Source organism: Megalops cyprinoides, chromosome 25 (genome assembly GCF_013368585.1).
Source record: "Megalops cyprinoides isolate fMegCyp1 chromosome 25, fMegCyp1.pri, whole genome shotgun sequence".
NCBI lineage: Eukaryota > Metazoa > Chordata > Actinopteri > Elopiformes > Megalopidae > Megalops > Megalops cyprinoides.
The window spans coordinates 16,218,872-16,232,919 of record NC_050607.1 but is presented as its reverse complement, the minus strand read 5'-3'; the positions used below and the strand labels follow the sequence as shown (position 1 = coordinate 16,232,919).

General features: G+C 48.9%; 1 protein-coding gene across 1 annotated transcript in view; it reads left to right on the top strand.

Moving 5' to 3' along the window:
• Positions 1–14,048, top strand: part of LOC118772050 (FYVE, RhoGEF and PH domain-containing protein 6-like) — a 31,331-nt gene that overhangs the window by 2,994 nt on the left and 14,289 nt on the right. Inside the window, exons 2-5 of the mRNA XM_036520289.1 lie at positions 1,418–3,764; positions 11,358–11,484; positions 12,530–12,597; positions 12,712–12,742. Coding sequence (XP_036376182.1) covers positions 1,418–3,764; positions 11,358–11,484; positions 12,530–12,597; positions 12,712–12,742 — 2,573 coding nt within the window. The remainder of the gene's footprint in view (positions 1–1,417; positions 3,765–11,357; positions 11,485–12,529; positions 12,598–12,711; positions 12,743–14,048) is intronic.

The window sequence follows — 14,048 nt, the reverse complement described above, 5'->3', positions numbered from 1 at the left end:
TGGCAGGCAACTAAGACATGAGAATACAATTATCTCTCCGCCTTGAATTGTTTTACATAGTATATACGTCTACGAAAATTGTTTCACTTGCTTGTTGTGCAATATTTCTTCAGTAGTCCTTTCAGAACTTGCTGAAACAAGTGGACGGCTCCCCCATGACTTCATGAATTTTGGCTGAGTTATTAGTATTAACAGTGAGCCTACCAGCTCCTGTAATGAAAATGCTATCTCATTGTTTTACTACAAGAATTCAGTTCCCTACAGGGCACTGTAGACATCTCATTTTTCCCAGAGAACAGGAGCAAAACAGACAAACGGCAGGGCTGAAGCTGATTCACTTGTGAGAATGTGAAACAAATCTATTTTGAGGATCCATGCAGTGAAAGTATGCCCCCTGTCCCCACAGAGGCGGTTCAGAAATGCTTCCCTCTCATACATATGACTTCCTGCTGTTCCTTATTCCTTATTCCTTCTTTTCTGAATACTCTACTGTGCGTATGATTTTTTTTTTTTTGGAATGTGTGTCAGCATTCTGTTTTTTTTTTTGGGGGGGGGAAAGAGCATGTTTCTTAACTTGTTTTAAAACTTGTGCCATAATACTCTGGTGTTGTAAGGACACATTAGGCTCATTTGCGATCAAAGAGCATCCCGTTCTCGTGAGGCACAGTCTAGACTCATGGTTATTTACTTTATGCCCGGCAGACTGGACTGCTATTTTAAATTTGGCGTAACATGAATAGAGCCGAGAAACAAACTCAAAAAATAGGGTCTCTGGATTTTCTTAACGGCTTTCTTAAGGACAAATAAATCGTTTTCTCTCTCTGTCTGTCCCCGTAGCCTTCTGTGTCTTTACCACTTTCTGTTTCCCTGTAAATGGCACTCAATATTAAGGTTTCTGTGACCCCGCATCGACCCTTTCCCCCTGCTGTGCCATCTGTTTCTCCTGTTTATTTGAACAATAAAAGAGAGTGCCCCTCTGTGTTTTGTAGATCAGTGGCAGGCCATTGGGGTGAAGAACATACCGCACGATATAAGTAACCCCAAGAGTCTCATGTAATAAGTAACAATGTTCACTGTGCAGTTGTTACCAGTTACTGGTTCGGACAGCAGATTACAGGAAACTTTCTGATTGGGTCACGGAAAATAACTGCTCGACAATCCCCAGCAGTCTGCATAGTTGCTACATTAGCTCTGTTTTACCCAAGGGCAACATATCACCAGATTGTGTTGTTGAGAATTACAACTTTGATTTTGCATTTGTTCTGCTCAAGGGGCATGCCCTCTTTCGTTATTTACGGCTTGTCCCTACTGGAACTCTGTTAAATATTTGCAGTCTCAAGATACTCTCTGTGGTAGAGTGAGTGGCTGGTGGTAGTGGAGACCCTTTGTAGACCTGTCCTGTTCTTTGTCCCTGTAGGTGTGAAGAAGCCACCAGTAGCACCCAAACCCAAGACTGTCCAACCTCAGAAGCCGGTGCCACCACCCGTGGCCCCCAAACCTGACGTTGTCCCCTCGCACCCTTCCCCGGTGGCACCGAAGAGAGCCAAGCCGGCCCTCGCCCCCAAGCCATGCCTTCCCAAAACCTCCACCACTCCAGAATCTAAACCTGGGACCCCTAAGAGCGTGCCTCGAGGCTTCCCTCAGGAGAAGAGCAGCAGCTCAGAGAAACTGGGTGCGCTCAACTCCAGAAATGGCATGCACGCAGACCTCAGCAAGCCGGACTCGGATTACATCATACCGACTTGCACCTGCAGCCGGGGCAGCTGTTCCCAGTGTCAGCACGCCGTCGGCTGCAAAACAACTGAGATTGTCATCGAGCCGCTGGAGAAGCAGAATGGTAGAACTGACAGCCCCAGAGTGCAGGTCTTGCCCGCTCCCAGAACCCGAACTAAAGCGGAGACCGGCCATGACAGAACAGGGAACAACAAGAGCCAGGTGGTCAATGCCAGCTTTCTGGAGCAGAAGTTGAAGGATGTTTGGGTCCAGGCTGTGTCCACTAATAACTACAATTTGAAGCACAAGCCTCAGGAGAAGCCCCCGGGGCAGAATGAAAAGGCCGGCACACTGGACCAGAACCTCAACCCAGCTGGAAACGCTGATGAGTCTAGCAGGGAGCAACCGTCTCCGGAAGAATCACTCATGAATGAAACCAATGGCAACTTTGTCCTTCCCAGTGCTGGTCAACCTGATGTAGTCCCTGCACCTGTGGTGGAGAGTACTCTGGACAATGGCAGAGAGAGCAGGGAGTCTGGGGAACGACATCACGAGTCCCCAGTCCCTGCAGCACCCAAAAAGCCCCTCCCTGTTCCCACACCAAGGAAGCCAAGGAAACTGGCTCTTGTAAGGCAAGACGGCGTAGAGGTAACCACGCAGGAGAAGGCTGAGCAAGTTGAGGAAGAGCGTAAAAGCATGTCGGTGGTGAGGAACAGCCCGTTTCTCTCTCCCAAAGTGTACATTCACACACAGAGCGTTACCTACTCCAGAAACCCAGCAGCCAATCAGGGACAGTCCTCAGCCCCCAGGGGACTGGACATAGAAGAGGACTCCAGAAAGTCAGCAGTCAATCAGGGACTGTCCTCAGCCCCCAGGGAACTGGACACAGAGGAGGACTCCTGCCTTCCTGTCCCTCCCCGTCGTGTGATGTCCCTTATGCCCGCCCCTGACAAGCAGCTGAACTCTCCCCCCAAGGAGCAGACTTTGGAGGAGGGGGTGGATTATTGCAAAGCATCTGAAACAGAAAATCCAACAAAGAAAGAGGAGGAGGAGGAGGATGAAGAGGAGGGCTACGGGTTTGTCCGTTACCCAGAAACCAGAAGCCTACCTAAACAGATCAAGCTCAGCTGCAACATGCCACTCTCCCTGGCAACCAGGTCACCATCGGCTGAGGAACCGTCACCGAAGGTGGCTCCGAAGAAGCCGCAGAGGCACAGTCTGCCGGCGTCAGTGCTGCTGAGGAAGGAGCTGTCGGAGGAGGCAGAGAGGGGAACGACCGGGGGCGAGGGAGACCCCTCTTTCATTAAGGAGGAGGAAGAACATCCAGGTACCAAGGAGCTCGGCGACACCATGCGCGAGAGCGAAGAAATGATTGGAGAGCTCCCATCGCCTCCATCGGAAAAAACATCATGGAGGTTCCCTCGACCATTTTTTGGGAGACAAGGGTCTAGAAACTGCAGCACTGGTGAGGCACAGATCAAGTCAAACCTGGGGAAGCCGAGGGCGAAGTCTTTCTCTGCAGCGGACCTGGTGCGGTCCGACGGCCAGAAGAGGAGCTCTTTCCGGAAACTTCTGGAGTTGAAGCTGTCGGTGAAAAGGCTGCCCAAATTGTTGGTGAAGGGCAGCCAGTCCCTGGACTGCACCTCTGTGGAAACGGAGCAGTCTGTAGACGGGGACTGGATCCCAGGGGAATCGGACAGCACCGCCATCGAGAACCAGCAGGCCCCGCTGCCCAATGGCCAGTGTGTGACCCATGGCGGCACGCCGGTCCTCCAACGAAAACTGTCGTGTCCACTGATTGGCAGGGAGCAGAGTGTGGATGGAGAAGAACTTTGCCCTGGAGGGGAATCTGTTGCGGAGTACGAGAATGTTCCGTTTTACGACGAAATCCCAGAGTACATGAACCTGCCTTTCCTGAACGCGACCCATCTTGGCTGGCAGAACTCCTCCAGCCTGGAAGATGCGGATGGGGACATCTACGAAGAGCAGGAGCCATACGAGCCTCATGGGAAATACATCCCTGATGAGCTGCGTGGCCTGGTCCATGAAAGGTAGTTCCATTCATTTGTTATTTTCACATTTCACACATTTCTTTCTGTTTATCCTTTTTTCCCCCAGTGTTCAGCTGTAGAGCTGGAACTAGGCTAGAATGATCTGCAGTCTCAGCTCGCTGACCTGAGACAGCATGATTTCCTTGTCACACTGATTGGCACCTGCTCAAATTGAGATGACTGTCTGTACAAGCTAGAGTCTACATTATTAGCTTCTAGTCTCTGTAACCACCTCCTTTTACCATAATCAATGAGGAAGTAAGGCTAGCAGGAAGGCTAGCAGGCTGAGCAGACATAGGTTAATGCAGCAAAAAAAGATGGTCGAAAACCACTCGGAAGATAAACAAGCCAGCCAGCCTCCAGCTCTGTGATGGAGGAATTTGAGGAGCAGCTGAGTAATGGTGTTCTGAGAAGGGACTCTCCTCACAGCCAGACCTATGGGGAGCTATGCCAGGTATGCTGGAGTGTGTGGACGCTCATTTCTGCTCCGTGAATAGATGTGTGGAGAGGCACACCCTTCTGCCGCAAGCCTCAGAGAATAGCAGGCCTTCGACCTAAATCGGAGCTCGCGGTTTCTCTGCCCGGTGAAGGTGACGGTGGCGTTGCAAGAGGGGAGCACAACAAATGAGTGAATGAATAAATGAGCGTGTGAGTGAATGGAGGAATGAATCAACGAATCGGTGAATCAATGAATGAATGACTACCTCAGGGCAGATGAAGAGGAGAGAGGGAGGGAGAGAAGTGACTGGTTGCCGAGCTGGTTGCTTACTGTAAACCAGCGCGAGCGCGGAAGGAATTTGACGAACAATGCGCTTTATTCATAGCATTGTAATGAATATCAGTGGCAGCTCTGGAATTCCAAAACATGTCATTTAAGTACTTAGTCACTGGCTTTTGTTTCTCTTTTCAAGTGTTTGTCTGGCTGTGCGGTAAATGCCTCTGCTCTTGTTTAGAGGTAAACAGAAGGTCAGGGCTAGGTTTTCCTGTTGTCTACTGTTACAAAGCGAAGACAAAAGCAGCTGTCTAACTGATGTCTGAACCAGCATCTTCAAAGTTTGTTTTTCACTGTGGTCTAAGAATGCAGGGATTTATTAAGCGTATCCAACTAAGTGACACTGACATTTTTTGCCATAAGAACCGTACCCATACAATCACTAAACATCTATAAATCAGAGCTTGAAATTCCACTGTAAGAGGCAGGTACGTATCCAGAATACGAAAGCTCAGATTATTGCTGGTGCAGCCGTTTAACATGCTTCAAAACGGCTTAGTAAGACTGACTTCCTGGTACATGCTCGGTACATCTATCCAAGGGCCAATCCTGAGATTTACTTAAAATGTTGACAATACCACAACCCTCTAGACTCTCTTTCACCCATTAGAGCCCAGTTGTATGCAAGTGTGTAGCGATACAGAAAAAAAAACATCTTGCGTGTACAAGTCATGTGATCTACAGTTGCCAGGCACACACAGCATAGCCCACTCTGTAGACCTGTAGCACTGGTGTATATGTGCAGCATTTGCGTAACGACAGTGTACAGTGTAATGTAAACTGTGCACCTTGGGAATTTGTGTGTGTGAAACTACTGAGTTTCTGAAAGCTTTTTTTCCCTGCTATAACATTGCCTACTAGAATTGCATAATGGTCTAGGTCTGCTAAGGAAAGAGAGCGGTGCTGGGTATGGTTACGGTGGCTTGGACTGGCTCCGAGGTTTGGGCTGTTCCTGCGGGTTTTTACCGCCGAACCCCTCCGCCCGACCGCCGCGGCGCTCTCCTGCTTGGGAGCCTTGCTGGGGCCCCGCGGGCCGTGAAAGGGGCATTCATTGGGCTGCCGCGCGGGCCCTTCTTCCTGTGGGTTATTTTCAGCGGCCGGGGCAGGAAATGTTTGAATAACGCAGAGCTGCTGAATTTTAAACTTGGGGAAAAGCAGGCCCTCTCCGTGTGCCCACTCAGAGTTTTTTTGCTCTGTGTTCCTCTCTCTCTCCCACTCTTTTCTTTCTCACTCTCTCTCCCTTTCTTTTAGTGTCTTTCTTCTTTCTCTGTGTTCTTTCTCTCTCTCTCTCTCTCTCTCTCTCTCTCTCTGGCTCCCATTTAACACAGAGCAACCATAAAGCCAACCACGTGAACCAAACACTAAGTGAACACTTGCTCTGAATACACAGGGCTCCGAAACCATATAGTGCAGCAGTGTGAAACTTAGATCAGCAGTTGGTGGCAGTATGCTATGGCAGATCCTGAGTAGAGTGTCTAGTACATCCAGGCAAACATATTTTGGGTTTAATTTTCTTGTGACTTGCTGTAGATAACTAGAAAGAATCCCAACCTTGAAACTCACAGTTGATACAGTCTTCTAAATGGCCAATATTGATCATTTGGCAGAGAAAAGCACGCCTCTGTTTTCTCAGAAAGCCTGATTGTGAGAGGGGCCTGCTAACCACAGTCAGTCATCTTCTATCACTCCGTAATCACGTCGGGCATGTGAGGAAAGCTGGACTGCTGGAATCCTCTACTGTATTATTGTGAAATGACAGAGCATCTCATATCACAAGCTTTCCATTTTAGAGAATTCCTTGTAATTCATTTGGCTCTGGGGGAAACTACAGTGTTCAGGCAGGGAAAGGAGGTCAGAGGTCACGCGCAGTTAAAGGAGATGCTTCAGTGATTTGACCGGTGCGAATGAACCAGTCAGGCACCTCCTCCTACGGCACTGGTTTAGAAACGGTTAACAGCAAAGAGACCGCAGTCATGTTCGTCGACGAAAGTCAAGACTGAGGGTCGCTTGGGGTCGTCAGGTAGAGGACTGCACAGCGTCCTGCGTCTGATTGGTGGAAACAGACAGACAGGGCGCGTTGGCTCTCCGCCCCCAGCAGTCATAAAATGATTACACAGGGCTTTCTGCCTGTTTTTATTTAAACCCTGCCAAGCAGTGGAGCTTGTGTGGCTTTACATAACCAGCTCTGAGCTGTAAACAAGAGGCGGTTTGTCCTCGTCACCAGTTCACTGGAATACCTGTTGGAGAGAGGGAGAGGGAGAGGCAGGGGAAATGGAGAGACGGAGAAAGGAAGGGGGCAAGAAAAGGGAAGCAAGTTTCCAGCGAAGATGACTGGGCTGGGTGCCACACCATTCTCTGTCTCTTAGTATTTGCCCCGCAGAAGAAAGACTGGCTTTATTTACATGCTCACTAACGTTGTGATGTTGACCGGAATATTCTCACATACTGACTATGTCATGAGTCATGTTAACACCTTGTTCTGATGTTTGTAACCTGAATAAGCAGATATTCTAATAATGAAAAACCTGAATAAGTCACTATTAAATGGAATTTTGATTCATGGGGACACCTTATTTGGAATATTCCTCCTATTGGCTTATGTCCCTGCATGTTCAGTGTTTTGCGGGGAGTCTTGGGTCATAATTCACTTGCTAGCTCACTGTCATGGCTGGTGGCTAAAAATAAGCTCGCATTTTTGGAGCAATGAGGGGTAAATTTTTTTGCAATAAGCTGTTTGACAAAAAAGCTAGTAAAACAACACAAGATAATGCAAAAACAAGCATATTCTGGGCCCTTTTCCCAGATAAGATTATTAGCAAGAACATTCCCACCTGTTCTTTACCGAGCTTATTCATATTCTCTGATTACAGAATATGAATGGAATTTGACTCTAACAGTGCTGAGGACCATCATCTGAAATGACGTGCTCGTGTAGTTGTAGTCAACTAGGACCTGTGAGAATGCCTTTCACGTTATTCCCCAGCATGTCTGGCAAAAGCCTCTCCCTCACCAATTACACTCTTTATAGGAGGTCAGAGGTGAGGACAATAATGTCAGCAAAGACCAGAAGGGTCAGGGTGCTTCTAAACCCAGTGTAAAGGCCAGTAAATACAGGAAGGAGGCAGTGGGTGGGGGGTTCGGTTTATTCATTACCGAGGCACTGAGTGCTTCTTCCTCATTTATTAGGCTCTTAATCAGGGACAGAGAGCAGTGGGCTACCTGTTGCCAATTACAGGGAGGCTTTGTGTAACGGCTTTGAACTGTCAGGTGGATGAAAAGAGGAACTGTGAGTGTCTGGGTGCCCCCTGTTCTTAGAGCCATAACAAGTGGCCTTTGTGGTGGAGCTTGAGGTGTAATATACTGAGACAAAGGGCCCGTCTGTAGCTCGGTCCTGCCCAGCCCTGAGAGAAGGACCTCTGGGTAATCATTAACTGAAAACAGGAGTGCAGCCTCTTGAGGGCACCGCCGGTCCCATTTGGCCCTGCGCCGACCCGTCTCCACGGACGACCACCTGCTCCCGCTGTTGATTTTTAATTTGGCCCGGCCTCCTCCGCCGTGCTGTCGGGGGTGACCCAGAGGGCTTTGACACCTCATCGCTCCCTTTCCCCAGGGGCCAGCAACCACGGCCGCTGCCCCCGGCTCCTCAGGAAACCAACCTTTTCGATGTTTGTTTTCTCATTGGTCAGGTTACATTCATCACACGGCGGACAGCAGTCTCTGTGTCTCTGTCAGTGGAGGGGCAGGTTTAGGTTTTGGGCGTGACTTCGACTTTCATATATTGGCCTTATACAATCCTTATGTCTTAACTGCTTGGATGTTTATACCAGCTGTGTTTTTTTAATTGGGATTTTCAGGGTATATGATTTGTGAATACAACAACATTGCCACTCCTGTGTCCAGGGTCCAGTGCTTTAAATGCTTTTTCACACTGCTTGTGACATCTTGATAGATCCATATATTCCAGTACATTTTTGGCATGGTTACAGACAGTAGTTTCATATCCCACATGTTCTGTAATCCATTGTATGACAGAGCTGGTTAAAGTGTCACCAGATATGTTCCCAAAGCATAAAAATTGACGCTCAAACAGATCCACGCTCTTCTCACATATTGAAGCTCATTGCAGGAATTTGTCCCGCTTTTTGTTTCACTTTCCAGCTAACCTGCTTTCACTGTGAGTGGTTGTGTTAGCTTTGTGGGCACACACACAATGTTTATTCAGTCAAATCACTCTGGTTTATAATAAGCCTACCTGTAAATTATCTACCTTATCTATTGTATTTGTGACACAAAGAGAAGACAAATGTTTAATTTATGGTACAATGTTTATGTCTATTTTTTCTCAGCCTATTTGAAGAGTGGTTTTAACACAACAGTGTGGCATAGTAAAGAGGGTTCATAACCAAAAGGTTGCTGGCTCAGTTCCCCACTGGCAAACTGCTGCTGTACTCTTGGGCAAGGTACATAGCCCAGAATTGCCTCAGTATATATCTAGGTTAATAAATGGATAACATCTAAAAATTGTAACCTGTGTAAGTCACTCTGGGTAAGAGTGTCTGCTTAATGACTGTAATATAATATAATGCGATGCAGTGTTTTAACGCAAAGTTTTCTTTCATACGGAATTTTTAGTGCAGCAGTGGGCATCAGTCAGTGTTAGGCCATAGATAAGAGTCAGGCCTGTGTCTGCAGGCAGGCCATGTGCTGGCATGGCCTGCCCTGCACAGCCTGCCCCACCCACGGGAAAGCTGGCCGCCGCCCAGACCCACCTCTACGTGTCTGCTCAGGTGCCGGGCCTGGATCCCCCCGCCCCACCCCCACCTCGCGTGATGTGGGGGCAGAGGGACTTCGTTTCTTTTTCGTTCTCCCGTGCAGCCCTCTTGGATCACATCACCGGGGGCCCGTTGCAAGGGTTCCCTGGAGATTTTACTGTGTAGATACGACGCGGTCGCTCCGTGCGGCGGCACACGGAACCCGGAGCCATTCCTTTGCGGGGAGGTTCTCCGGGTCCTTACCCATTGCTGTCTTGTGATGCACTCTCTGGGAGTTGCATACTTGGGGCTGAGAGATCAAATCAAAGAGGAGAGATGGATATTATTCATTCAAATGAGTTTTTTTGTGTTTATTTGTTTTGCTTGTATCTAAGACAAGCTAGTAGCCTAAGTGAAGGCCTTCCAGAATAGATATGGGGGTTTCCCGTCTACATGCTTTGTGGTGAGAGCACAATTCACAGCGGCGAGCTCACTGCAGCACCCAGCCTCACTGGGCCTCACCAGCTGCGTTCTGTTGCCTGGCGATCTGGATTGGAGCCTGCAGTTCCACTCCACTCCGTTCTGCGCGTTCGCCTAATGAGGCGTACCTTTTCTGTTTAGCCGGGCCTGGAGGACGGCCAGACCTGGGAACTTTTCATCAGCCCCACCGGCGCTGCATTGCCGGGATTTACTGCCGTTAAACCGTAATTATACCGCTGGGTTGGGGGAAAATTTAAAGCGGCTCCTGTCGGCATCAAAACCAGAGGGGATTGGTTTGTTTGGATGAGAGATTGTGTAGAACTGGTGGGCAGAAGTACAGTGGAATGTGTGTAACCCTCTTACCCCCCTGCCATCCCCCCTAAACACACCCCCCCCCCCCCCCCAGCCTCATGGGATTTCAGATGACGGGGCGTTTTGCAACATGTGTACCGGGTTATGTCTGTGGTTCAGCCTGGAGCCTGCAGTCGTGCACTGAAGACGCCACCGTTGCGAAACGACTCTGCTGCAGCTGCAGGAGAGAGACCGAGTCAGGCAGAGGTGGAGGCAGGAAGTGTGGGGCTGTCAGCAGGGAAGGCTTTCTGTGTGCAGTTGTGTTTTTTATAATAGCTAAAGGCTACAGATATTATAGTGTCCCTCCCTGACTAAATGGCTCCCCCAGAGAAATGGCAGTACCTGCGTTTTATCACTGGGTGGCGAAAAGGGTGCAGCAGCAGCCCGTGGCCTGTGCCTCGCTGGTTGTGTTTTGAAGATCCAACCGGTTCTTGTCAGTGAAATGTCTCCATCTGTGTCTGTCCCTTTTGAACACACAATGTCATGGAAACGTTCCTCCAGCGTTGCAGCGCTCTTGCACCACGAAGGCAACGTTGTGAGAGGGTTGCGTGTGCGTTCGCTCTTCTCCCCCCTGGAGTCCGGCCAGGAGTGCTGCTGTCTTTATAGAACGGCTTTCAGACAGGATTTCCTCCTGGCCTCTGACTTCTAAAATGTCAGCGTTCAAGTGTCTCATTGTTCCATTTCAGAGTGAAAACACTTTGTTAATGAGAGAGGAGAAATGTTTTGCTGCCAAATTAATCTAGACATTTGAAAATGTGAAAATATGCCCACCTATTTTTCTCACAGCTATTGTTTTGCTCAGACACCTTGCTTCCACAGTGAAGTGGGTAAAAATAAGCACTGGAATGAATATGTGCATGTGTGCTTGTATAAATCCATTTTTACTTGAGTTGATGTTCATGAACGTAGATCATTTTTGTGGAAACAAGCATCATAGCTGGTCTGTTACTATGTTCTGTATAGATGTAAGAGCCATAACTGTCACTCTAGCCATGTCTGATTTGGTTTGTGAATGAGGTCGTGTTTTTGAGTGTGAGGTGCTGTAAACGAGGTCATATTTGTATATCTTGTGTGTGTTTGTGGTTGTGTGTGTTTGAATTTTCCTCTGAATGAGGTCATATTTGTGTGTCCGTGCCTTTGTGTGTGTGTCCGTGCCTGTGTGTGTGTGTGTGTGCCTGTGAGGGCCCCAGCTGGTTTCCGTGCGGACATGGTGACCGGGACTTCCTGTTTTCCTGGTAGAGCCTCTTTGGAGGAAGATGACGGGCACTCCGGGGATGAGGAAGTCATGGACAGCTCGGATGAGGAGGAGGACGATGGCAGCTCCGCCTCCAGCAAGGGGGAGCTGGACCTCTCCGGCGACAGACAGGTGCGGCGTGCGCTCGGCATTCTGGGAGTTCCCTGGAAACGTCCCAGTTACGATCATTATCAAAGCCCCTCCCCCTCTGCTCTGTGATTACCACGCCATCTCCAGAAATAGAATGTATTTTTAACTCCGATTTTTAAAAAGCATAAACGCTAAACAATAGCTTTCAGGGCTTGGAGGATATGTGTCAGACCGGTGAGCTGTGCGGCTAGCTGGACACGCCACTGTGTTTGAGGGAAGGAATTCTACCTCACAGTTCAGGCGCGGAGAGCACCTAGAGATATTGAATCACTTCACTAGAACAATGTCCTGTTCCATTTTGTATGAAGCACATCCAAACCATATCCTGAATTGACACACCCATAGGAGTAGCCACCGGGGATTAAGGAGTCACAGCAGCTCTTGGAATTCTTGGGGACAAACTATAGAAGAAGTTTAAATTACGAGTCCAGATTGGTCCGGTTTTAGGATTCCTGTCTGGCTCTTGCTGTTGACCCCAATATAAGTCTTAATCAGGGTGTCACTCACACGCACGCACACTCACACACAGACAGGCGCGCATGCACACAAAATAGAAGGTCACCGTCTTTGACCCTGTGAGTGGCAGAGAGAGGAGCATGAGGCGCTTTCAGTCAGGCCGTGTCCTTGTACCAGAGCGCAGTCGCTGCCCAAATAAAGACACCGAGCCTGTTCCGTTTCATCAAAGTCCAACAGCCAGCAGACGTCGGAGAGAGAGAGAGAGAGACAGCCAGAACTGTGCCATGCATAAGGACAGCTCAAAGGCTAGCCTGTGTACTCACTGGCTGCTGCACACACACACAGACACACAGACATACGCTCGGCCACACTGGCTGCTGAGGTTCCAGTTTGGATTACTCAAGCTCAGGGCTCTAACCTGTTGACATTGTTCACGGAGCGATGAGATGGTGGGCTACAGTGACATCGTAAGTCATTTGCACTCTGCGTGATCTCTGTTGGTGCCGCATTTTTAATTCTCATTCAGTAAATGTGTACTAATATCGAAATGTTTTCAATCTCTCAATGACAGCATGAGGTCGGGGTCAAAAAGAGCAAGGTGGTGCACATCGCCAAGGAGATCATGAGCTCTGAGAAAGTGTGAGTGTGCTTTTCGGGGGGAAAAAAAAACTTAAATCTGGTGGAATTTGGGTGAAATCCCATTTATTACATATTTCATATCAATCCTCATGTTTTTTTCTCTTTTCCCTACAGATTTGTGGATGTTTTGAAGCTTCTCCATATTGTAAGTATTCTCACTATCAAATTCTTTTTGAATTTGAACTTTCATGAAATGATGAATAATATACGCTATGAATAACCCATTAAAACAGCATCATAGTGATGGTCACTCTATCAAGGAAGTGTATGTTGAAATAAAATGGGGTGTCTTAAATATCACTTAGAGATGCAGAATTTTAGAAACATGGTGGGAACCATAGACCTCAGGTGCAGTGGAAATGTGTTACTTTGCGCAGTGTTTTGAAATGAGAAAGTTGAGTTTGAGCTTAAGGTGGCGTTCATTTCTAGATTTGAGAGGACAATCTCCCCCGTTTTCTCCCATAATCCTCTGTGTGTGTGTATATGAGGTGTCGCTGAGGCAGCGGGCGCAAGTTAAGCTGAACGTAAATGACATTCCGAACCCTGCATGTCCTCCACTGCAAGGTTCAGTGGTCACAGTTGAAGCTTTCATCTACACCGTGTTGCATCTTGGTCTTACGCGGTCGCACATGGTTGAGTTTCGTGCTTCAGTTCTTCAGCTTTCGCTCTCTGAGCTTTGCGCTCTGGCTGGCTGTTTGCCAGCAAGGTGGAAAGGTATCCTTGGCGACGGGGAGTAGAATTCATCCTGGCCCGAGGGGGGCGTGACAGGTGTGCGGGAACTCCGAGCTCGGGGAGGTTAACGGATGTGCGGGGCGGAGAGGGCTGCTTGATGCTGGCCCTCGGCTCTGGGCTTTAATTAAAAATCTCCTTTGGAAATTTAAGAAGGGCAGGAGTCAGGGCACCCCTCCTGAAAGGCATTATTTCAGAGCACCGCGTGGGCTTCAAAGAGGTGCCTAAAGCACTGGCTTTTGTTGGAGAGGGTCAGTCCCCCTGTGTGTGAGCTGAGCTGTGACTCTGGGGCTGGGGGTGGGGGTGGGGGGGGGGGCTGGGGGTGTCTCATGGGTTCCACATCTCGGGTTCTATTTGTAGAGCTGTGAATTTCCTCAAGGGACCGGTCCTCCGGACCGCCTGAAGCGGTGGGCTCTGAGAGAGGAAGCCGAACACACACACACACGCACACACACTCAGGCACACACGCGGGCACAGACACGGAGAGAAGAAAGCCCACCTGTCACAGGTCTTAAAGTTCCAGCTAGATTAAAGTGCTTGGCTGTGGGGTCTCTGGGCCTTAACTGGGATTTAGGGCCTTGGCAGAGAGAGCCGGTACGGGGGAGATCTCTTTTTAACACAGACCAAATCGCGTTCTTCATACTTTGTAGCCTTCCTGGCCCCCGAGCAGCTGGTTCCTGGTAGAAGTGTTTACTCTCTGTGTGTTTAAAAAGGGCTACGCT